Below are 25,169 nucleotides of genomic sequence, written 5' to 3' on the forward strand. Positions count from 1 at the left end.
CTTAGCTGCAAAAGACCTTACCACCCTCTAAGTCACTATCCAACACTTTCCACTGACTTATCAGCTATTTATGGAACAGTTACAGTGTCCCCAGCACTGGGCTAGGCTGCTGATTCATTAGTTACAGTGTGCCCAGCACTGGGCTAGGCTGCTGACTCATCTACAGAAGAGTCCAGAGAATGTAGGCAACCTGTTCCTGTTCTCAACCAAGACCTGGAGCAGAGCCTACCACGGTGCAGTGGACAGATGGATAAATGAAGTAACGCATGAAAGAGAATGCTTTAGATAGCTTGTGGTCTGCTGGGTCCAACACAAACAGACAGAGTGGTATGTGTAATCCCAGGTAGATGTGAGGACAGATGCGTAAGCAGGTTAGAGAGGAAAGTATTTTAGAAGCTCTACAGAGAGAAACACGATGCATCTTCAAATCTGTATTCGAATGGTCTTTCACTATAAGTATATAATTAAACTACTCCAAACATCATCAAACAGAAGCAAACCCATATTTGCATTAAGTAAACCCTGTGGCCATCAACCAAGGTGCCAGCATGATTTTTTCTTATTCCAATGGGATTCATTAGGGCAGGGAGGTAAGGAAGCATCCCCTAGAAACTTGGGCTCAGCCAGCCAGTAATGCACTAAAATTTTTATTGTACATACTACTCTGAGGGAATTTCAGTGTATTTAAAAATAAAGTAAGTTGGCCCAAGGAAAGAATAGGCTTTTGCAGGAGTTGGGCGTCGTTTGAGGTTCCAAGAAGGGCGTGAATGATACTTTGTGAGGTTGACATGATTTAAGAACTAAATTAATAGTTGGACAGGTCACCTTGAGAATTCCTCCCATCCCTAAACTTGAAAATCCTGTGACTGACACGTTGATCTGTGCATTGTAGGACTGTAGGTATAGGTCACACAGAATTGGGAATCTCACATCAGAGTATATTAGTTTCTAGCTGAACTTCCTCAGTAGGTGTCAAGTGAATCTGAAGTTGCAATATTTTGAGATTTATGGAGAATTTTTAATATTTAAAAGCATGACAGTTTCTTATTCATACCAAGATCTTGGGTAGAACAGATTACAATATCTTTCCTTTACTGAATTTAGATTACCATGTCTTCACCAAGCTTGCTTTGCATACAAAGCTTTATCATTCATTTCAGAGAGACTGAAGGTCATCTGATGGGAATCTTCTTAACTCCCTTTTCTTTGAGCCTTAACCTATTTTTTCCTCTTCCTCTCTTCCCATCTCTTTAGATAAAGGTGGCATCCCAGTGGCTTATCTTAAGGACCTTATTCTCTTTTTTCAACATCTTTTTGGCATCTCCAAAATAAATCCCTCATTGCTCCCTTTTCAACTCTCTCCTCCTGTGTTCAGTATATCTTTAAGTCCCTACAACCTTCACCACTTCATACAAGTTAGAATCTCAGATTCCTCTTCAAAGCCTTACCTCTGAGCCCCATACGTCACTGGTACCTGGCATGTGGAAAGATCATCCCTTCGTCCAGGCCCCTCTCCTCTGGTCTAGATCCTGTGATAGCCTCTCAGCTGATTTCCTGTTCCCAGATGCCCTTTACAATAACACTGCCAGGATTTTCCTTCTAAAGTACTGGCAGCTTTTAAATTACTCATATGCCTAAAACCCTTCAGGCTCTCTCCAGTGCCTGGAGCAAAGTTTCTGAAAGTATAGGATTGGGGCAGTGGCCCAGGCCAAGGTTGTAGGAGGTATTTGAGGTGAATTTCACTAGCACAGAGACTCAGGATTTAAAAATATCATATTTTTAATAAGTCATTTGTTTTCATTTTGCTCCTCTTTTGATCCTTCTGACAGGGCTAAGAAAAAGCACTAGCTTTGTGCTGCTAGCAGGTCAGGATCAACTCTTAAACATTTGTTGACCTCCCACCGTAACAAACCTATAGGCTCAGCTCAGAGCAGTAGAAAGGAAACAAGGTCAAATTAGAATTTAATACCAGTATTGGGTTTCTGGATTTATTTAGAGCAGGTAATATAGGGTTATTATTTGCCATAGTGATAGTAAGCTCCTTTTAAAGTGAATGTGTTCCAGAAAAATAAATGTCAATTTAATAGAAGTTGCACTAAAATAATAACGCAGGTAACACAAACATTACGAAGGAAGTCTTTGGGAATAGATCTAAAAGCCACATTCCTCATTGTCCTGCACATCAGCCCCATTTTAGCTAATCTCCAACCACATCCTTTATAAATTGTTTGCTGTGGACACAGATGCCCCTTTACCATGCCCTGTACTTTCCCTTCTCCATACCCCTTATTTAGGCTGTTCCTCAGAAGGGGCTAGATTTCCTCACTGTTTGGCCTTCTGACATTCTAAGTCCCAAGTCAAATGTATTCTTCTATAGGAAGTCATCTCCTAAGTTTTAAAATTATGATTTATGATCTGTGTGCTTGTCCCTCAGCTATGGTGGTTACCTTATTCTTGCTCATATTATAGTTTATTTACACATTTACCCTACTATATTGCAAATTCCTGGAGGCCAAAGACTATGCCATTCTTATATTTATGCTCCCCAATGTATATGTATATTAGTAAATGAGATAATGGGTGGGAATTTTCTTTCTCATCTCATTGCCTGCTCCAGGACCCACTTGTAGCATTTATTTTTCTCTTAATAAATGAGTATCTTTGGAAATAGGTCTTAATACTAAAAAAAGGCAACTCTAACTTACAGAGTAGAAAACACCGTATGAAACACTTTCTAAGTCTCTGAAGTGGTTAGATTTTTATTTGTCTCCTCATTTAAAGTCATTCCGTGATTCAGTATTTTTGCCTGTATTTTGGGGGGGATGGGGTGGGTGATGAGTGGGTGGGAAGCTCTGTTCCAGTTTAATTAGGTCTGAGGACTTAAGGACAAGACCTTAAAAATTAGCAAAACATCCAGAATTAACCAGTGATTCTCTTATGTAACAACTCTTTATTGATTGCAGGCTTTGTTCCAGGGTTTATGTCAGGAGCACCTGAAAAGTCAAAGCCACCACCCTGCCCTGCAGGAGCCACGCTGTGAATCACCTACATAGTACTTCTTGTAAATGGATGTGTGCCTTGTTGCTTTGCTTCAGGTGACTCTCAACTGGCAATTAATGAACTTACTGAGCACAGGCTTTGCGCCAGCTCATCTGCTGGGTCCTGGGGTCCAGTGTATTTCCCTGTTTTAACTTTATTTGCCACAGTATATGATTTCTGACTTTTACCTCCTAAGACAGTATCTGGCTAATCAATAGTAACAAGCCCCAAGGCTCATAAAACTATGGACTCTATCGACTATAAAAGTGCTAATCATTTGCCAGGTGAAATGCCAACTGACCTAAGTAGAACTTCCTTTCTGAGCAATTCCAGTCAGATTTGTGTCTGCCAGTTATCTATAAGTCTCTGACGATGGCCGGTTCTATGAGGCCCATGTTTGCTCAGAGAGAATAGCTTATAGCTGTGCCCAAAGCAAACTGCAGGGACAATGCAGCCAGACTTACTGGCTTGGCCTCATCACCACAGTGTCCATGATGACAAGAAGGATTCCCCCTTGATCCAATGGCATTCAAATTGTTTATAATATAATAATTCTATATAATAAAAGGTTAATATGCAAATAGACTGAACAGTGGAACAACCTGTCGCTATGATGCACATTGACCACCAGGGAGCAGACGCTCAACACAGGTCAGTGCACTTCCACAGGGGGAGCACCGCTCGGCCAGAAGCTAGGCTCATGGCTGGCAAGCACAGTGGTGGTGGTGGGAGCCTCTCCCCCCTCCTCGGCAGTGCTAAGGATGTCCTACTGACATCTGGGGAGCGGGCCTAAGCCATCAATAGGATATCCCCTGAGGGCTCCCAGACTGTGGGAGGGCGCATGCTGGCTGAGGGATTCCCCCCCCGCCAACCCCAGTGCACGAATTTTGTGCACCGGACCTCTAGTATTATATATACCACTCTAGTTATATATACTGTCCAGCCATTCATAGTCCTTAAGAGACTTGCACATACAGTCTTTTTCTGGTTTTATAGAACACTAAGACACATATAAATAATCTCCTTAATATGGAGATGCCACTTAGAGCAGCACAAGTTCTCTTTTTTCCTTTGTGCCTAGTGGTGATTTGAGAAAAGACAAATTAGCAGAATGGTTTTAGTAGAATACCACTGACTAAATACTGATCATGAAAAATTGGGAAACATAAGGATGGTTCAAACACAATGCTTCCTTTCAAATCATGCCAAGATTACTTTCAATTTAAATAAAAGCAAGCAAATTGCAGATACACTCTTTTAAAATTTAAGCTACCATAACAAAGTTTAACCCACATGTTGGCTTTTATTTTTCATTTATTTTCCTTTTTATACAATTTCACCTAAGTACATTGGTTCACTAGTAACCATTACCCAGATTTCTTCTTTCCCAACAAAGACAATCTATAAAAAGCAAATGTAATATATGCTTAAACAAGAACATCCAAGGCTATGTGCAAAATCGATTGGAAAGTGGTTAAGACAACTTAAGGCTGGGTTGGAAAGGTATAAAAATCTGTAGCATTCAAAAGATAAACTCAGTTTGAGAAAGAAGCAAATTGCAATTTCACATCGCACCTATCTGTCTTAAGTATGAGAAATGTGGCCATCAAAAACATTGGGGAAGGAAGAAAAACATTATTTTTACTGAGTATGAAAACTGCCATGAAATGATAATTCTTTGGGGTGAGAGCAGGCCTCGCCAAAATGAGATAGATCTACAGTCAGTCTGAAGGGTCCGATGAGAGGAGGCAGTGAAGATGGAGGAAGTTGTGATGCGACAATAACATGAAATTCTTATCAAGCAAAAATGCCATTAAAGCTCTGAATCTCCTATAAAACATGTTCTCTGAATGCTTTCCTAAAGTAATATAAATAATATTATCAACATCCATGATATTGTCCCAGATATCTGGTATATTAACCAAATTATAGCTTCTCCCTTTATACTTCTCTGAGGAACATTGTGTTTATAGAAAAGGCAGTAATGCTTAAGAGAAATAGCCAAAAAAAAAAAAACCCTCACAAAGGACTTACTAGAGATTCATACTAGAAATCAAACAGGAATTATTTTAATCTTTTGCTGGTCAATTTGTCCCATATAAAGTGACATAAGCTGACTTGCTAGAAACAGTTCTGCGTTTGGAAGCAGAGACCATAGGACAAAAACAATCATGGTATTTTATGCTGACACTCCATTAACATAACCACAATAAAGACTGTTTTACCCTTAGAAGTGCCAACAATAAGCATCATGAAGCCACTGTTTTATCCATAGCTCAGCTACATATTGTGGAGAACAACATGGCAAAGGATACTTTAGATTATCTTCCTAGTCAAAGTGAAATCATTCTGGCAATGGTAAATGACTATGTTTGGAAGGCTTTAGTTCTAAATCCATCCCAAGATCTGCCCCTCCACAACGTCCATATTAGATTTCGTTTTTTCTTAATCTTTTTTTTTCCATTTATTAAATTGATTGGGGTGACATTGGTCAACATGAACATATAGGTTTCAGGTGTGAGTTTCTATGTTACAAAATTGCACCATGTGGCTTAGTGGTTGAGCATCCACCTATGAACCAGGAGGTCATGGTTCCATTCCTGGTCAAGGCACATACCCAGGTTGTAGGCTTGATCCTTAAGATGGGGCATGCAGGAGGCAGCCAATCAATGATTCTCTCTCATTATTGATGTTTCTATCTCTCTCTATCTCTCCGTTTTTCTCTGAAATCAACACAAATATATATATATATATATATATATATATATATATATATATATATATATATATATATATATATTGCCCTAGCGGGTTTGGCTCAGTGGATATATTTCTTTTTTTAATGTTTATTGTTGACACTATTACAGATGTCCTCCATTTGCCCCCCACTTTGCCCCCTCCACCCAGTTCTTCCCCAGCCCCTCAGCCATGACCACATTGTTGTCTGTGTCCATGGGGCTCTGCATATATGCATATATGCATATATGTTCTTTGGCTAATCTTAATGATTCAGTGTTTCCACTGATGTTACTCAAGGTCAATGAGGTCAGAACCCCTGAGACTAGATCCCTCAATAGATCAGAGCACTTTTCTCATATATCGCTGCATTATATTTAGGTGGACAAAGGATGTAGTTTTTCTTTTATTTTTTAGCCAAAACAAATTATACCAGCATTTAGTTAGTACTAGTCAGCATAGCTTAGGTCACTGATAACATCCTTATGACACCTGGACCTATCACTTAAGCCAACATCAATGATTGATCCTTGGTCACAAAAAGTTTATATTTAGTCCTAAATATATTATAATGATCATTTGAAAGAAAGAAAAATAAAATGCCTTATTTAAGCTGTGACAAATATCAATTCATTATGTGAAACTCAAAATAAAATATTTTATAATATCACATTGTGCTTGAAACAAATTTGACAAAAATGATGCTACTTTCAAATCAGTTAACTTGTTCCATAAAATGATAATAAATATTTTAGGCTTTGCAGACCACATATGGTCTCTGTCACAATGGTTTTAAAAGGTAAAAATCATTCTTAGGTCATGGGCTGTCCAAAAACAAACAGTGGGCCAAATTTGGCTCATAGGCCATAGTTTGAGATCCCCTGCTATAGAGAGCTCAGTACACTGGAAAGAATATTTTTATTCCCTCAGTTCTCCCTGGTATTTGTTCCTAAAAAATGATCAATAAGATGCACAGATTAAGACAAAGACTAAACCAGATAAAAGAAAAGACCACAAACACAAGTCTTATGTCATATTTCAAAAAACCTACTTGGACCCCTTCAAAACTGTGGTTAAGCGTATGATTGCATGAGAAAGTTAAACTTCCTGGTTTAAAACTCACGATGCTTTTTTCCTTTTCTCCTGTGGCTAGGATTCTCAGGAGTCCTGCAGAGCACGGGAACAGCCCTTGCTGTGTGCATTTCTAACAGGAGCACGGCTAGGTTGCTTATTACACCTATTCTACCATTAAGGAGGCTTTCAGGAAGTACCCGTGACATTAAACACACCACAGGACCTAAGTTGATGGCAGAAGGGACAAGAGCAATGAACTCAGAACATGAGACATTTTGTGAAAGAAAGATGGAATGCTGCCTTAGGGCCACCCCCATCTGTCTGCACGTTTCTCTGCTCTGTGGAGGGCTGTCACAACAGTCCCCGCAGGGTGGGGTTCCCTCTGCCCTCCCTCTGCTCGTCACAGTCAGTGACTGTAGCCACACAGAAGCTGAGAGCCCACAAAGTAAGATCCAAGATAAAAGACCAAGCAAGTCTGTCAGAAGTCTGTGTGCTCCAGCAGAGTCAATGAAAGGCCTTGCAGAGGGACGCTGGGAGGGTGTCATGCAGGGCTGCGCTGCCTGTCATGCTCCTGTGAGGCTGAGCCTGTGGGGCCAGCGCATAATGAAGGTTTCAGGTTTCCTAGACCAGTGTGCCTGCAGTCTTCAAAAATTCAGCCAGGGCTGTCTTCACTCCTGCTTCAAAGAAATGTTAAATGAACACAGAGCTCCCCATTAACCTTTGTTAACTTACTAAATAGTAAAACTCTAATTACTTGCAAATGAACCAGTTCCTAGAAATAAAGACGTAAGAGTTTTTTCCACATTTATCAAACATTATTGCATTAGTAGTGTTCCTTATAATGACTCTTATTGGGTTGCACTTTAACATATGATGTAATTCACGAAGTGCTGCTAATTAGCCTTCTGTTGTTCTGACTGATGGTGCCTATCTGTGCAGAAACATTCACCCCACAGGTCCACTTGGAGCGCTGGTGGTTGGTGTTACTCTTGACCTGATAGAGTTAGGTGACTTGTAAGGTCTTATCTGACCCAGTTATTAAAGGGCTCTGGGCTGTGGGGATCAAGATGTACAGATATTGTCTTTATCCTTGAGAAGCTGGTTCAGGCGGGGCTTTTGTACCTCCATTTGCACAGCGTGTAGAATACCATAGGCACTCAAAGAATACCTTAAAACTGGAGAACTCATCCCCTAACCCAGATCAGATATAAGCTCTGAGCTTACTATACCCATGATTAATGACTACAATAGTCTTCCAGGTTCTTCTTCAAGACCACATTAAATCTGCTGGCATCTTAATTTATTTTACCATCTAACCCTCCATCATCATGCACCTAGCCAAAACACATACTCCATCATGATAAATGCCCATGACCTCAGTAAGGCCGAAAGAACAGAATCCAGATGATAAAGGAGGTGAATGGTGGATGAGAAGAGGAATAAAAGCTATCAGGATATCAAAAATGAAGTATCTTTAAACTGGAATACAGAACCTGACAGAGTGGCCTCTCACTTCAAACTGACACCCCCGAGCTTCTTAGAACCTATTTAAAACAAATCAAAAACAAGGCAAAACACTTTAATAATCAATAGAAAGCACAGTAGGCAGACTACCTTAGTAACTAGTACAGCTAAATATAATCATCTCTTTCCAGACATATAGAAAGTCAGAAATTCTAAGGGCTGGCCACCACTAAACAAAGTTAAATTTCTGACCAAAGTGATCTTTCTGTACTGGATGCTTCATTTTGTAATACAACTGCCTCCAAAATAATCATATGTGGAGATTCTCCATAGATACCTAGCAAAGCCGTACTTTTGTCCAAAAACAGAGAACTTATGATCACCAATATACTGATTCACATGAACTATTAGGAACCATTTCTTTAAATCAAGAAAGCTACTAAATTTAACTTTGCACTATGATCATTGGCAAGAGATTTCCTGCCAAGTCCCCCGATCTAAGTACATAGTACCTTACTTTGTGGCTTTCATATTTACAGACAAGGATACTTACATGAAATTTCATAAGAGGTCCTATGCCTGCAACATTAGATACCACAGAATCTGCAAAAATTTATTTTACAATTGCATCTTCTTTTGTTAGAATATTAAATGCAATTCTATAAATGAAAATAGTATATATTATGTAACACAGAAATCTTTGAGAATACTAAATCTATGAGAGGAGACCTGAAAGCAATGATATTAGGCAGTAATCACTCAGAATCTTTTGCCCCTGAGCCACTGTGAGATACTGAATGGCAAATATCAATTGCCACATCCTTGTGTGCTGTACTATGATATCCTGTCACTGTGATATGAAGCGCACCATGAAGAACAGTCTAATAGTGGTCATTTGGTCAGGAAGCCCATGGCCTGATTAATACTCTTCCAAATTCATGTGGGTGGACCATCATAAAATCTGGCCAGGCCACACAAAAGGGAGGTGGCAGCTTGGTTTTTAACAATCTTTATCTACATACCTAAAGTAGGGTCGGACATGTTACAAATGTTTGCCCTTGGTCATGAAGAAAGCTGTGGATCTATGAAAACAAAGTATTGCCCCAACGGGGAAAAAAAACCACCCCAAACAAAAAAACAACAACCAAGAATTTTAAATATCCCCATTGGAGGCAATTCAGGAACTTCTTTCACCCTCAGTGTAAAAATGACATGCTTTCTGCACTTCATTCTTCATAGATACTGCAATTGTAAAAGCAATGCAAGAAACTAGAAAGATATTTCTCCCTTGCTCCTTCCACTCTTTACTATTACTGAAAAATAGGGTTTCCTAGAAAAGCAAGATGTCAGGGTAGGAAAAGGCCAGCAAAGAGAAGCATAGAAAGCAGAAAACTTAAGAAAATCAAGTCTCTTCAAAAAGTTCACATTCCTTGGGTATAAGTAGCTGGCTTTTTTTCCTGTGTGACTTTGGGAGGTGAGGCAAACTGATTTAGAGAAAGGCAAGTATATGTAGCTTCCACATGTACAAAAACACGAGAATGAAAATGACAAGACAAGCCACAAAAAATATTTGCAAATCATATATCTGATAAAGAATGGGCGACAAGAATAAATAAAGAATTCTTACAATTTAATAAGACAAATGACCCAGTTTAAAAATGGGCAAAGAATTTAAATAGATATTTTGCCTAAGAAAATATACAAATGGCTAATGATCATATTAAAAGTGCTCACCATCATTAGTCATTAGAGAATTGCAAATTACAACCATAATAAGATAGTACTTTATACTCACTAGGGTGAGTATTAGATTATATAAATAAATGTATGTATATGTATATGTATATGCCTGACAATGTGTTATATCCATATATATGACAATGTTTTCAAGGTTGTGATAAAAATGGAATCCTTATATATTGCTGATATCTGGTGGGAATGTAAAATGGTGCAGCCACTCCTATATGTCTACTAAAAACAAAAACATATATTCATACAGAGACTTCTGTGCAAAAGTTCACAGCAATTCTATTCAAAACAGCCCCAAACAGGAAACCTTTTAAGTGTATATCAGCTGGTGAATGGATGACTGAAATGTGGCACATCCTTACAACAGAATACTATTCATCATCAAATAAAGAGGAACAAACTATGATACATACTACAACAAGTATGTACACCAGAAATTTGAGCTATATAAAAGAAACCAGATGCAAAGCTATATATTACCTAATTCCATTTCTATGAAAAGCCCAGAAAAGTAAATCTATGGAGACAGTATATTAGTGGTTGCCTGCAACTAAAGGGAACAGGGACTTAGCACAAATGGGAAGAGGGATATTTTGGGGGTGATGAAACTCATTAAAACTCAATAGAGGTGATGGTTGCACAGCTATAAACATTCACTGAAAATTATTGAATTGTATATTCACAACGTATGTACATAACTTATGCCTCAATAAAGTTGTTTCAAAACCCCACAAAAATGACAAGAATCCTCTTTTCTTTTCACACTTAAGTTAAAAAGTATGGTGAAACTGCACATGAAGTTTTTTTATTCCTTTGTTTCAATAAATTATTGAAAAATGACCATGTTCTTAAAATGGCTTTGACTTTGCCACCATGCTAGGTTTAAATATCTGATGATTGGGCCTTTCCCAATATCCCTAGGAATTTGGCAGTGATCAGATTATTTATTAATCCATGGGTTTTGAATCAGGGACACTCAGGGCTGGAACTGGCAGAGTTGGAGAGTTCAAGGACTGACAATTCTAAAACCCACCTTATTCACTAATGAATTGCCATAGCATTAAATGAGCCCATTAATGTGTGCTAAGGGTAGGAAAATGTAACATTATAATACAAGGAAGACTTGTCTAAGCTGTTTGCATGTTCCAAATGTGTACACTTTACAGCACATAAAGCCACTTATCTTAAGTTTCTTTTGTTATTTTAATGCTTTTGCAATAAGATAACATTAAAAATAAAGGATATAAACTTTAAACAAATAGAAAATCCTGCAGGCAGGTAGGAAAATTTTGAGTTTTCTCCAACCAAGCCCCACGTATGTCTACTAGTAAGAAATGTACTAATTTTCTTAAAGACAAAATGTTAGAGCATTGACATGTTCTTTGCTTTTATCTGAAACCAAGGTTCTGAGTTGCATGAGTTGCATACATGCACCCTGTTTAAAATACTATATGGATGATCAAAGGGATTTTCCATATTCCAAAGGTGCTCCAGACCCATTTTCCACATGTGTAAACATCAGCCTGGGTGTCAGGATGGGGAGGACTAATGTACTCTGAGATCAGTGAGGTTGAATTTCTGAGCTGTCTTTTCTGCTTGCATGTAATCACTGCTGATATTCTCAAACTGCACTCTTCAAACCAGGATTTGAAAGCATCTTTCCAGCAAATATTAATCCTCATTGTCCTCTCAGGAGGTAGACAAAAAACATATCCTATGTATGTAAGAATGAAGAGAAAATTGAGCTTGAGAGAGTACTGGCTTTTCTTTCTGGAAGACGTCATGGCCAATTTGCTTGGAAAACATTATACTGAGCACTGATGCTTCGCAAGTCACAGATGCATCCTGAATGCTTTCAAACTGCCAGTTCTTATACCTTGAAAGAGCCCATTTTAAAGTTGTGACTCACTTATGAGCCTGAAAATGCTATGTCTGAATGTATGAATCACACCCTGGAAGTATTTAGTTTACAAAGTATTACATTACCATCAACCACCAGTTACAAATCCATTGATGAAATGCTTAGAGTTTACTTAGCAACAGCTGAAACCTGAAGTGGTGAGAAAGAATCAAATGATTCAGTATACTGTATGAAGAGAAGGTGCCAGCAGGATGTTTCCCTAGCCCTGCAATGCATGTTTTATGACTACTTCTATGACTACTGAAGAAACTCAATCCCAAGTCATGTGTTTCCAATGAAAGTAAATAAAAAAGAAATAAAGCAGCTCCGATGGGCAGGGCTTGAGAATTTGCAGGCCTCGGAGCCTCCTAAAAATATAAAATAAAACCATGAATGGTAAATCAAGAAAACAAGCTAGTGTCTGAAAATGTAGCTCCTGATTTCATATTCTCCTACATTTTATCCGATATAAATAATAATAACAAAATAGCACAAATGAGAATTTCAGATCCCACCTATCTCCCCCTCCTTGCAAAAAATGTTTTCTATCATATAAAAAATGAAAACACACTCAAACGTTTGAAATGAGAAACTTGAAAATTAGAACCCAGTTCATTTAAGCATTCTAAATAGTTTACCACATATTGAAACTCACAGTTCAGTTTTACTTAAAATCCTGCTCTACGTAGAGGAAGTCATCGGGTATGATCTCAGAGTAACTGATTTATGCCTAGCCACAAAAAGGTGACCACAGCAATGCTGAAGTAATTTCCTAGCTGCAAACAACTACCATTCGATATTTGGTTATTGGTTCTCAGGAGTAAGGTTATTCATTTTACCTTAGTAGGTAAGAAAACTGAGGTGACATTCAAGGCCCATACTCAACAGAGTGGAACCCCAAGTCATAGAGCCTCCATAAATCGTGCTTCAAGGATGGAAACATGTGTAGTTATAAGATATTCTTGTCCTTCAAGGGCTTTCCTTACCATCTTCTATGTAACACAGTATTGGTGTCAGAAGACATAACCCATTCTTGTGTTAAAAGTAGCTATTTTATGGGCAAAGGACCTAAATAGACACTTCTCCAGAGTGGACATACAGATGACCAATAGACATATGAAGAAATGCTCAAAGTCACTAATCATTAGAGAGATGCAAATTAAAACGATACTGAGGTACCATCTCACACCTGCCAGATTGGCGATCATCAACAAATAACAACACGTGCTGGTGAGGATGTGGAGAAAAGGGAACCTTAGTACACTGCTGGTGGGAATGCAGACAGGTGTGGCCATTATGGAAAAGAATATGGAGTTTCCTAAAAAAAAAAATTAATATGGAGCTGCCATTGGACCCAGTGATCACACTTCTAGGAATATATCCTAAGAAAATGAAACACCAATCAGAAAGAATGTATGCACCCCTATGTTCATAGCAGTGCAATTTACAACAGTTAAGATCTGGAAACAGCCCATCAGTAGATGAGTGGATAAAAAAGATGTGGTACAGTTACACTATGCAGCAGTAAAAAAGAAGGATCCCTTACCCTTTGAGACAGCATGGAGGGACCTGGAGAGTATTATGCTAAGCGAAGTAAGTCAGTCAGAGAAATACAACTATCACATGATTTCACTCATATTTGGAATCTAATGAACAAAATAAACTGATGAACAAAATAGATCCAGAGACACAGAAGCATGGAACAGACTGTCTAAACTCAGAGGGAAGGTGGAGGTGGGTGGGTGGGAAGAGATCAACCAAAGAACTTATGTGCATATATGTGTGACCCATGGACACAGACAATAGTGTAGTGAAGGCCTGGGGCAGGGATTGGGGGCAGGCTAGAAAGGGTCAATGGGGAAAAAGGGGACATATGTAATACTTTCAACAGTAAAGATTTTTTTTAAAGCAGCTATTTTATATGAGATGTATGTTATATAAGGTTTTATTTTGGGCCATGATTTGACTGTTATACTTCACAATATTCTATGTTATAAAAAAGTAAGTATCAAGTACATTTCAGAAATCATCTTACAGGCAATATAAAAAAGTGCAATGTAGGAGATTATTTGTGAGAGAGTTAAAAAAACAGAGAAAAGCCTAACTTGATTAATGGAAGAAATGAAACACACTTTTAATAAACTGTATAACAGATGCTAAACACAACTGAAGCACCTGGCTGTCTGATAATTTAAAAAATAAATACCATTAATTTTCATCTATCAGTTTTTAGTGATAAAATATTATTCTAATAGATCTAAAATGCAGCTTTGATGATCAGAGTCTATTCAAAACAAGTTCCATTTGTTTGTTTCTCCAATTTTCCCACTTTGAATAAAGCAAACCATTCTTGTCATTTTTAGAAAAACTTTTCTCTTAACTAATGCATCTCCTTAATGTATACTGAAATGTTCCTAGAGATATAACAATGAGATAAATAAAAACAGTAAGTTTATGTAATGTAGCTGCCAATGTCTTCACTAAATAAATCTTTTTTCAGTAAGAGAAATGGTTCTGAGCATCTCCAGTTTATTAGAGATGATTACAGAATCTGCTTTTGTGCTTGGTAATTGCCACATAGTTCCCAGCTCCCTTTTCTTTCCCCCTTTTTCTTCTCCATCCCAAACTCGCCCTCTCTTCCACGTTATGGAACTTGGAGAAACAATAGAATATGTTAAACAAAGAACTATTGTGGTTTTTTTTAATCTAAATTCCCAAACTGTGTAGAAAGCTACCATCCTTTTCTATTTCTGAAACTTCAGTACTGACATATGCTAACTGGGTTTCCCAGAAGATGTGCCAAATAAAATACTTTTTTCCTCTTGGATATTCCCAATACACATTCACATATTAAATGCTCAGAGAACTTTTATAGTAAAAAAGAAAGAGACACAACAAAATGCTTTCTTTGTGTAACAAAGCACTGACCCATGATATCCAGTCCTGCTCCTTGCAAAACAGCTACTAACCTTCTCCAGTTGTAAAGATAACATGCTATCTTTATAGAACCATCAAAACCCACTTTGGGTTGAACATGCTATCTTTATAGACCCAGTGAACCTCAAAACTCCGGATAGTTTAATTCCAAATTTTCAGGACCCCAAGCCCTCGAATTTGGACTTCTTCAAAGACAGGTTTCTGAGGTTTCTTCTGACTCACATATCTGATTAAATGCCTGGACCTAGGTCTCCATGGCCATGAGAGCCCTTATCAGCATCAGACAACACTCCCCAGGCTGCTTCACAAGAGAGTGCTCTTTTCAGGCCTAAAATCCATCGAAATACAAGGAGAAACTAGAACCAGAGAGAAGACATACTGTGGCCTCCTCCTGACAAATGTGGGCCACAGAAATAAGACAAATACTTGCCACTCTGCTTCCTCCTATCATTCAGAGGAAGAAGGAGGGTAATTACTTATGGGTAAATCAGAGGTGTATGAGCTACCAGGGAAAGTAATAGCACCAGGAATAGATGCCTCCTACAGGATGCCCTCCTCCTTAGGAGCGAACCTTTCCCAGAAACCTCTAGATGTGCCGTGCTAGAAGGCTAGGGATAGGTCCAACTTCTCTAGAAAGCCATCTGCTTCCCCACCCACCCACCCATAGCTCTCTCCTTTTAAAAATATTCTTAGACACTCTAATTAACTAAGAAGAGAATTTCCATCACGTGTGAATCCTCTTTTAATATGGAGAAAATGTTTGCATTGACCAAAGATGGAGCTGGTGGGGTTCATTCAAATCCAAATTCCAAACCAAAGAAATACGAGAGTTGTGTGTAGTTTTGAGTATTATGAACTTCACAAAAGGGAGGGAAGGAAGTAAACATCTAAAAAAGTGTAAGATGCAGAAGACATCATATTTAAAATCAACTTTGTGAAAAACAAAGCAATTTTTTTATACCTTTGTCTCTTACAAGCCACATAATGGAGATTATGTGCACCAAAATGGGAAGTTTTAGGAAAAACAAAATGTGGAAAATCTACCATCACAAAGCTGGTTAATGATTTTCTTTTCTTTTACACATCTGTACAAGAAATTACAAAATGTTACCTTGGGAAGCTGAAAACTTATCAATCCATTTAGTTTTCAATGAAGAAACAAAGGCAAAGAGAAGTTAGCTGCTTGGTCTGAGGACACTCAGCCTTACATGGTACCACTAGGACTCAATCCCAGTGTGCCAGTCCAAAGTTGGCTGTTTCTCCCTTCCCCACCTTCACAGATTGGGTCCCTTTTATGTACCTGCTGGAAACACTCTCATTCTTGATAGGAAATAGGTAATTTCCACTTTCTAGTGCCTTCTAGACAGAAACAGGAATGATCCCTCATCTAACAATTTGAGCACATTAAAAAACAAGCTTCTAAGAAGATTTGGTGCAACTTACTTTAGGCTTACTGTATGTGGCAACAATGGGTTATGATAACAGCTAAGATGAACTGTTTCTGAGAAGAAAATGGAAAGCATGTGCACAATGTTGAGGCTGTTTTATTTAATTGGCTCTCGGGAAGCAGATGTACAAGGGCCACCCATTTAGATATTCATACTATTAAACCGCTTTCCCTCCCACTGTTACATGGTTATGCATACCTTTTAATTAAGATAATCTCCATAAGCTAAACAGGTATGTCAAGTAAGTTTTTTGATACTTATTGTTCAAACTTCATTGGTACATCTGCTGGAGAAAATACAAGCCTCTAAATACTGTGATTGCTAGGAAACAAAGCATTGCCATAAGGAGCCTACCTTTCTTTAAAAGGAAACTTTAATCCTTCACACGCCATAGTTATGTAGAGAAGTGCTAAAAAAGGTTCAGATACATAATATCAAAAACTAGACACTTCAGAATTTCTGATAAGAGGAGACCAAGTCAACAAATAACACTGATCCTACATCCCCATAAAATGATTGTAAATCATTTTAAAACAAAAAAGGAATGAACAAGTAGAAACCCATAAGTGAGGCAGGAAAGGGATCAGAGGGAACAGAGGCCCTGGTTCTATTCCTCCCCTCCTCTTCTAGGTTAGAACACTTTGGATGGGACTTGTGGCTAGATACCTATCCCCTGGCTGCCCACTCCCGATTTTCTGGGGTAAAAAAAAAATAAAAAAAAATAGTTGCGACAAACAAAAACTGGTCTCTGCCAGAATTGGCAGCTATGCTGACCTACTTTCCAGTTTTGAACCCGCTCGGCCCTCAGTTCACCATGCCACCATCCAGAGAGGAGGGACTGAGATGAGCTGCCTGGAAGACCACCCCCCCCTCCCCTGTGTCGGAGACCATGAACCACCCCCACTCCCTCCCCTTGTCCATAGCTGATCTAAACCTCCACCCAGATCCTATCAATGTGACTCACTACTTGTTTGCCAGCACTCCCCTCCTCGAGTGTGTACTGCCACTTTAATAAATCTGCTTGCTTTGTTGAATCTCTCTGTCATGCTCTTGAATCCTTTCTTGTCTGGTGACAAGAACCTGGACACAGCCACTCAGTGGAGGCCTCCCTTGGCCTCCGCGTGAGCCCTCTGGCATTATAAGGACAACAAGAATGAGTGACAAGACAACAGTAAAGAAGCTAGAAAGCCAACTGACAGCTGATGACTGACTTACCTGACTTGAAAAAGAAGAATTCTAGAGCGGCAGTGGTGAAAAAAATCAAGAAGCAACCAAATTTCCACTGAGAATCAACACCACCCACCCCATAAAGACTCAGGAATTTTAGACACCAGTACCTCTGTAAGTGGAGACAATGGCAGAGCCTTAAAGGTGAGCACAGGTTCAAATACTACATAAAAGCAGTTAGACACCTCGTTTCCCACTGGTAATGCCTTTTGCCAACCTGCAGGAGTCTGGAAGTTTATTGTCTGGAGGGGGTAAAACACAAGGTTTGTGGGCTGACTACAGGGCATCAAACACTGTAGAGAACAGGCCTACTGTGCTGCAACTAGAAAAATATAGACATGTTCACATATTAACTGTTGAGACCTTTTTTCACCCCTTCAATTCACAGAGTGCTATCATCCAGGCTTCTATTATCATGGCAGGACAATAGAACAGGCTTCCAAAGGAGCAGTCAGATTGCTCAGAAAACCCCCCCAGAAAATATGTAAAGATACTAAATCAGTGCTCCACGCCCCACACCCAATCACCCTTTGGTGAAGCCCCGCTAACAAGTTCTAGATTTGCATAGAAAGTATCCAGTCAGCTCTTTAGTAGCTCACTTGTCAGTTTGGACAGATAGTCACCTAAACAGTTAGAAGCTTCTAAATGCGAAGCCAAAAACAAACAGAAAAAAAATGAATCTTTAGGGAAACAAAAATATACAAAGAGAAAAAAATTATCATTAACATCACCAGAGAAATAAAACGGTACATCTATAAAAGACAAGTATAATATGACTTTTAAAAAGTAGGCATTTAGAGTTAAAAAATGAGACATTAAAAATAATGCATAGTAAAGAAGAAATAAAATCCCCATAGACAGTTTAAAGATAAAATTAAGATTATCTCCCATCTATAGAGCAAAAACAGAGATGAAAAACAATGCAGAAAAAAAGTTAAGAACTAATGCAGGAGAGCAAATATCCACACACCAAAATACAGACACAAAAATCATTAAATAATTCAAGGAAATTTCCAAGAACTGAAGGACACCAATCCCAAGATTGAAGAGGCCCACTAAATTCCCAATACACTGTATTAAAATAGATTCACACCAAGATACATCCTTGTGCAATTTTAGAGTATTAATCCTAAAAGATTTCAGGATATAAAAGATCAAAAATGAGAATAGCATAAGATTGTGGGACCCTGGATGCCAGAGGAAAATGAAGTCTTCAATATTCTGAAGGAAAGTGAGTTCTAATCTAGAATTTTATATCCAGCCTGGTTATTACTTAAACATCAGAGGAGAATAAATACTTGCCATAAAAGTTTCAAAACCTACATCTCCACCCACTATCGTTTCTTAAAAGCTACTAGAGGATGGATCCTGCCAAAACAAAGGAATAAATGAAGAAAGAAGGAGAACCAAGGTTCAAGGAAAAGGGTTCTCCACATAAAAAAGACAAAGGAAATCCCCAACATTATGGAGAAGCAGGTCCAAAAGCCCCAAGAATCACTTATTCAAGGTTAAATTGATAGGCTGCCCAATGTACATGAGTCTAGTATAAAAAGATTTACATGATGTGGGAGAATTTAGAGATGATTTAGTGGAATGTAGATAGGAAACTAAGCAAATAAAAAATAAAGAAAACTTAGCAAATAAAATGAGGCAATTATCAATTCCAGAGAAAATAAAAAAATATGCAGGAAAGGCAAAATGATTCTAATATACTACATTGTTCAACTACAACTGCAGTTCACGTAGTCATAATAATATAAACATGGAATATAGGTTATTGGTGTTTACATAACTTATTGGGAAGATAGAAATTACTTTGGGGGGGTAGTCATAAAAGGGTGGGTACATGTAAGTGAAAGAAAACTAAAACCTCAGCTTCCATAAAAATGTAGATGAAAAATCTAGATGTAGCAATATAAGCAGTATCATTTATAAATATGAAAAGCAATCACCAAAGAAATGGCTAAAATAATTTAAAGTGATTACTTTTGGAAAGTAGAAATGGGGAGGGGTATTATGGTTGTTTTTTTATTTTTTTTTGCAGCAATCCTCATACAGATATTTTTCTTCACTAAACTGTGTGTATAAAACTTGTATTTTCAAAAACTAAATTAAAAAAAAACCACACCTTGTTACAACAAAGACCAACACCCTAATATTTAAGAGTGCTATACATTTTTAATTAGTTCCTGTCTATTGCTAATTTCAACTCGACTTTCCTTAACCAAGGTCACATGAGATTCCCCCTGTCATGACAGAGTTCCTCCCATCTATGTAACAACTCCATTTTTGTTTGTTTGTGAAGTAGTAAGGTTAACATCACTGATGCCATAACTGATTAATTTGGACTCACTGAGCAGCTCCTATATTCTGAGAATGTGTGTCTAGTTCTAGAACACCATAGCTCTTCAGACACAAAACAAATACACACTGCTACCTTTCACTAACTGTGGAGAGTTCGATAAAACTGAATATTATACCTACAAGCTCCTTATTAGTAATCACATGAACACTATTATATATAGGCATTACAATCAACAAACCACTTCGAGATATTCCCTAAAGTTCAGACACCTTGCAATCACCATTTTCCCCTTGGATTTCTGTCTCAACAGTAATGAATGCTATAACCAATGAGGCACCAAAATGATTCAGTATATCCTTTCAACAAACATTTCTGATAGAAGTCTCCTATTCAATTTGTAAGTCTCCAAACTTTTTCACAGATAATAAAGGCACCCATCTATTGAAAACTGATCAAATTGAAAAGAAATATACATAATCAAGGCATTTGATGTATGCAGAAATCTTAAGAAAAGTTTTGTCGTACTCATTTAAAAGAAGCCCATCTGAGAATCCAGAATTTTCAAGAGCGAGTCACTGTGGGCCTCTAATCTAAAATGTGTTCTTTCTCCCGCTTTCAAGGACACCATATGGCAAATTATGTTCTCAGGAAAAGAAACAAACTTACCTTTCACAAGCTCGGACAGTCCATGCGGCAATTATCCATAATGAGATACTAAAAACCAAGAGTACAGTTCCTGGGCATATAGTCATTAAAGTCTTCATAACAAAACGCGTATTGAAGTTTATCTTATTAAGTGCTCCAATGCTTCTAGAGGAGGCATCAGTGAAAAGTTTGCTATGTAAAAGCATGACTCTGGCAATCAGATAGAGTCTTAAGAACATTGGTATAGATAAAATAATATCCACATCAGCGGTGGTTGTGGATGGGGTATAGGAGAAGGCAAGCCGGGCCGTCCATGTGAACGTATAATTCCCAGGTATGGGATGAATAGCACACACCAGTATTTCCAAGCAGATGAAGAAAATACGCTCATAAGTCATGGCTATTCTCCAGTCATCTGCTCCATTGTCCACCATGAACAACTGAAAAAATAAAGTAGAAAATCAGCTTCAGTATGGCATGAATGGTCCACAAGTGTTAGTGCAGATTTTAAAAATACATAACAGATGACTTCTAGCAATCATGGCAAGCTAGAGGGTATGATTTTAAATGCTAGCCAGGTACACTATTTTTAGAAAGTGGTATTGGCACAAAAGGAGAATTTCATTTTGTAGAAATTAAAAACGTGCTACCCAGGAGCTGAAATTATTTTGGGGTCCATGCTCCTGGCCAATCATGTAAGGAACATCATTTTAAAATAAGGGGGCTGGGGCCTATCCCAGTAAAGCACCCCCCTTAGATGAAGTCGGATGAACTTGCCTTATGACAACCTGTTTTCCCTTGAAGGGTTTGGATCTAAATCCTTACACAATTCTAACCACATTTTCAGTGAAATCTATTTATGGTGCCTCTGCAATCAGTTATACCCTATAATGCAACTACACATGAGCGTTCTTACAGGAAATCTTATTCTTGGCTTCAGAGAGAAAATCACAAGAGACTACAGTCGAATGTGGCAGAAGCCTTTCTTCCAGTATCCTCACCCTGCTATATGTTCTATCTCTTCTGCTCTCCCTTAGCCTTCCCTGGGATTATTTGTTTTCAATCTTTCTTTCTTTAATAAATATTCCTTTTTTTCCTATTTCTGTCATCTGGGATTATTTGTTTTCAATCTTTCTTTCTTTAATAAATATTCATTTTTTTCCTATTTCTGTCATTCCTCACACCACGATGAAAGAAAATTTTTAAAAAAGAAAGAAAAAGGAGACAGATAGATGGATGGATAGATTAGATATATAGACAGATGGAGAGGGAAGGAGGGAGGGAGGGAGGGAGGGAGGGAGGGAGGGAGGGAGGGAGGGAGAGAGAGAGAGAGAGAGAGAGAGAGAGAGAGAGAGAGAGAGAGAGAGCGAATGAATGTTTCCTGGCTTCCCTGTCTTTTCACTAAACAAGTCCACCATGCTCTAGGAGTCCATGAACAACCAGAAGCATTTGCAAACGTGTGGTGACATTTCTGACGGCCACAATGACTTTGTGGGGGCTACTGGTATTTAGCATCAGGAAGCCAAGGGTGCCAACCATGCTGCCAAATTCTGGGAGTCCCACGCACCAGAAAGACCTGTTTGGCCAGAATGCCGATAGTGCTCCCCCACTAAGAAAGATGACATATTTTTTTTTTGCCTTCTGGTAAGTAGCCAGCTTAAATAGAAAGCATGAGATGAAAGCAACCCAAATAAGAACCGAGCGTTCTCAGGGAATTAAACCTTAAAGGTTGGGAAAGCAGGTTTCCCCTAGGGCTGGATTCTATGTTCTGTTCCTCTAGAGTCAGGAAAGTACCCCCCCCCCCCATTTTAGATGATTGCAAATTCCCATTCTAGGTGAATTTTTCCGCAGCTCGTAGTTATTTCTCATGCTGTCATTAAACACTGCCATCAGTGTTACTCTGTAAGGGCAGACATCTGAGGACAAAATTACTCCTCTTTTCTAGTATCTCAAGAAGATGAAAACTAGCAAAATCTCTCAGAAACATATCCAAGTTTTAACAAATTAAGTTATGACAACATAATGGCTTATAGGTATGCCTTTATCATAACTTTTCATGTAGGGACCTTAAAGTGTTTGACAGATGCTAATAGATAACAAAAATTATGTTTTTTTCCAGTGTCCAGTAAAGAAATAGATCATAAATAAAGCATCCCAAGCTGGCTATGAAATATTCCTTTTCAATGTCTCTACTTTGAATATCATATCGGCATAAAGGATTTCAATAATTTATACAAAATATTGTATAGATGCAATGGCAGGAGCCTTCTAAACTTCTTATCAGTCAGTAATTTACTGAGTACTGTGTAACTCTGAAGAAATGTGGTCCCCAAATCTCCTAAGATGTTTATATCCAAAATAATGTGTCCCTCAAACTAGTTCCTTTGCGAGGCTTTATACACATGTTCCAAAAATGTGGTACCCGCTCTCTTCGGAAATTGTTCTTAGGTTCTGTTACAAATCACAGAAAGAAACCAGTATTGTTACTTAGATCTATATTTCCATTTCTACTGAAAATGGTATTACCCAGTTTGATTGTCTACTTTCTTCACTGAACTTAGCTCTGAATGACTTGGCAAAAATCAAATCCGCCCCCAAAGGGGCTAAGAATCAACACTCCAGATAATCAAAAGCTGTGCCGCAGATTCTGAGCTCAATTCCAAGACTTCTCAACACCATCTTGGGCAACAGCAGCATAAATGCAGAATAAGTACTTTCCCAGGTGACTTGGAAAGCAACTCCAATTTAGATGTACAATTCCGGGACTGGCCCACCTTCGATCATTCACGGTGCGCTGGCTCCTCTGACCTCACTCTACTTTCTCTTTTCAGGGCCCCGTTCATTGTCCCCTCTGCTTAGTTCCCTGACTAGGCTGGTTCTCTATTCATTCCCATCACTTCAACTGTTATCTCCCTGGCAGCCTCTACCCGCTAGACCTTCTGGTGGGCCTGCCCACGTAACCTCCAAAAGTGGGACCTGATGCCCACGCTGCTTCGGGTGGACTGGGGCCACCACATGCCCATGCCTTCAAGCACAGCTGAACCCTCCTCATCTTTTCCTGTGATCTTTTCCTTGTCTCCATAGCATCTGCTTCAAACAATCAGCTTTCTTCCCAAGGGCTATCTTTGTCCCTTGTTCTCCCAGCACACTTTCTCCCCAATATCAGAAATATCCTCTATTTTATACTTCAGCTGCAAACTTACCTACATTTCACCTTTCTCTCCATATTTCCCTTTTCTCTTGCTCTACCTGTCTAAAGCAATTTTACGCCAAAATCTAATTCTCCTGTAGTGAGAGAGACTATTTTCTTTTTTTTTTCAATTACAGTTGATATTCAGTATTAATCTGTACTAGTTTCAGATGTACAATAGAGTGGTTAGACAGTCTTGTACTTTACAGAGTGGTCCCCGATATTTTAAGTACCTACCTGGCCCCATACATATAACAATATTATTGACTATGTTCCCTATGTTGTACTTTACATCCCCTAGGCTATTCTGTAGCTATCGATTTGTACTTCTTAATCCCTTCACCTTTTTTCACACAGCCCCACAATGCCCCTCCCCTCTGAAAACCACCAGTCTGTTCTCTGTATCTATGAGCTGTTTCTATTTTGTCTAGTTTCTGTCTTCTTCTCTCTCTCAGCAGACTACAAGCAAGTTCAAATCTCTACTGTTCACTGGAAACAGAGACTCTCAAACAAAGAAGAACCTCTATTGGCTCTATGTATGATCTAGGTGGTAATGATTTTCTGAATTCTTTTTTTAAAAATATTTTTAATTTATTTTTAAAGAGAGAGAAGGGAGAGGGAGGGAGAGAGAGAAACATAGATGTGATAGCAAAACATCATCAATTGGCTGCCTCATGCATAATATTGTAATATGTATGGGGCCAGGTGGGTACTGGAGATGGAGCCCACAACCTGGGCCTGAACCCTGATCAGGAATCAAAGGCAACCCTTTGGTGCGTGGGACAACGCCCACCAACCAAGCCAGACCTGTCAGGGCCTGAATTCTCTTTTATCCTCCCAAGACCCTGAAGTGGCTTTTGCCCCATCACTCTACCAAGACTACTCTTATAGAGGTTGTTAAAGACACCTTAATTACGAAGTCACTCCTTCAGCTTAATTTTTATCTTACTTGATATTACTCCTTCCTTCCTAAAAAAGATACCTTCTCTTAGCTTGTGTGACATATTACTTTTTTCCATCTGCTGGCACTCTGAAGGCTCCATCTCAGTTTCCCTGAAAACCACCTTCCTCCTCCCCAACTAAGTGCCCCTTCTCTACTGAGGTCCATCTCTGACTCCTCTCTACTCTCCTGAGTGATCTCTTCATGCCTTCTATCCCCACTATCACATTCCTCCTACTGGAAGCTACCCTCCATCCTCTAATAACCCTTTTCAAATGTGGAATTACATAATTCCATGGCTGTCAATATTAAAACCATTCAAAGGCTCCCATTCCACAATCCAGTTGGATTATCTCTTTAACCTCATTGCCTATGACTCCACTTGCATTTCCCTCTGGTTGCAGATTCTGGAGCACACCACCCTAATCATGTTTCTAAGTCTTTGTACATATAATCCTATGGACTGGAACATCTTTCAAACAAAACTCCAAAGTCAGCTCCTTTAGGACACTGTC

The 25,169-nt window shown here is 38.7% G+C and overlaps 1 protein-coding gene across 2 annotated transcripts in view; it reads right to left on the reverse strand.

The window, feature by feature from the left end:
* KCNN2 (potassium calcium-activated channel subfamily N member 2) overlaps positions 1-25,169 on the reverse strand; it is a 366,279-nt gene that overhangs the window by 77,566 nt on the left and 263,544 nt on the right. For both annotated transcript variants that reach the window (XM_079760741.1, XM_079760742.1), the window contains one exon: positions 20,546-20,964. In XM_079760741.1, coding sequence (XP_079616867.1) covers positions 20,546-20,964 — 419 coding nt within the window. The remainder of the gene's footprint in view (positions 1-20,545; positions 20,965-25,169) is intronic.

This window comes from Cnephaeus nilssonii (assembly GCF_951640355.1).
Source record: "Cnephaeus nilssonii genome assembly, chromosome: 2".
NCBI lineage: Eukaryota > Metazoa > Chordata > Mammalia > Chiroptera > Vespertilionidae > Cnephaeus > Cnephaeus nilssonii.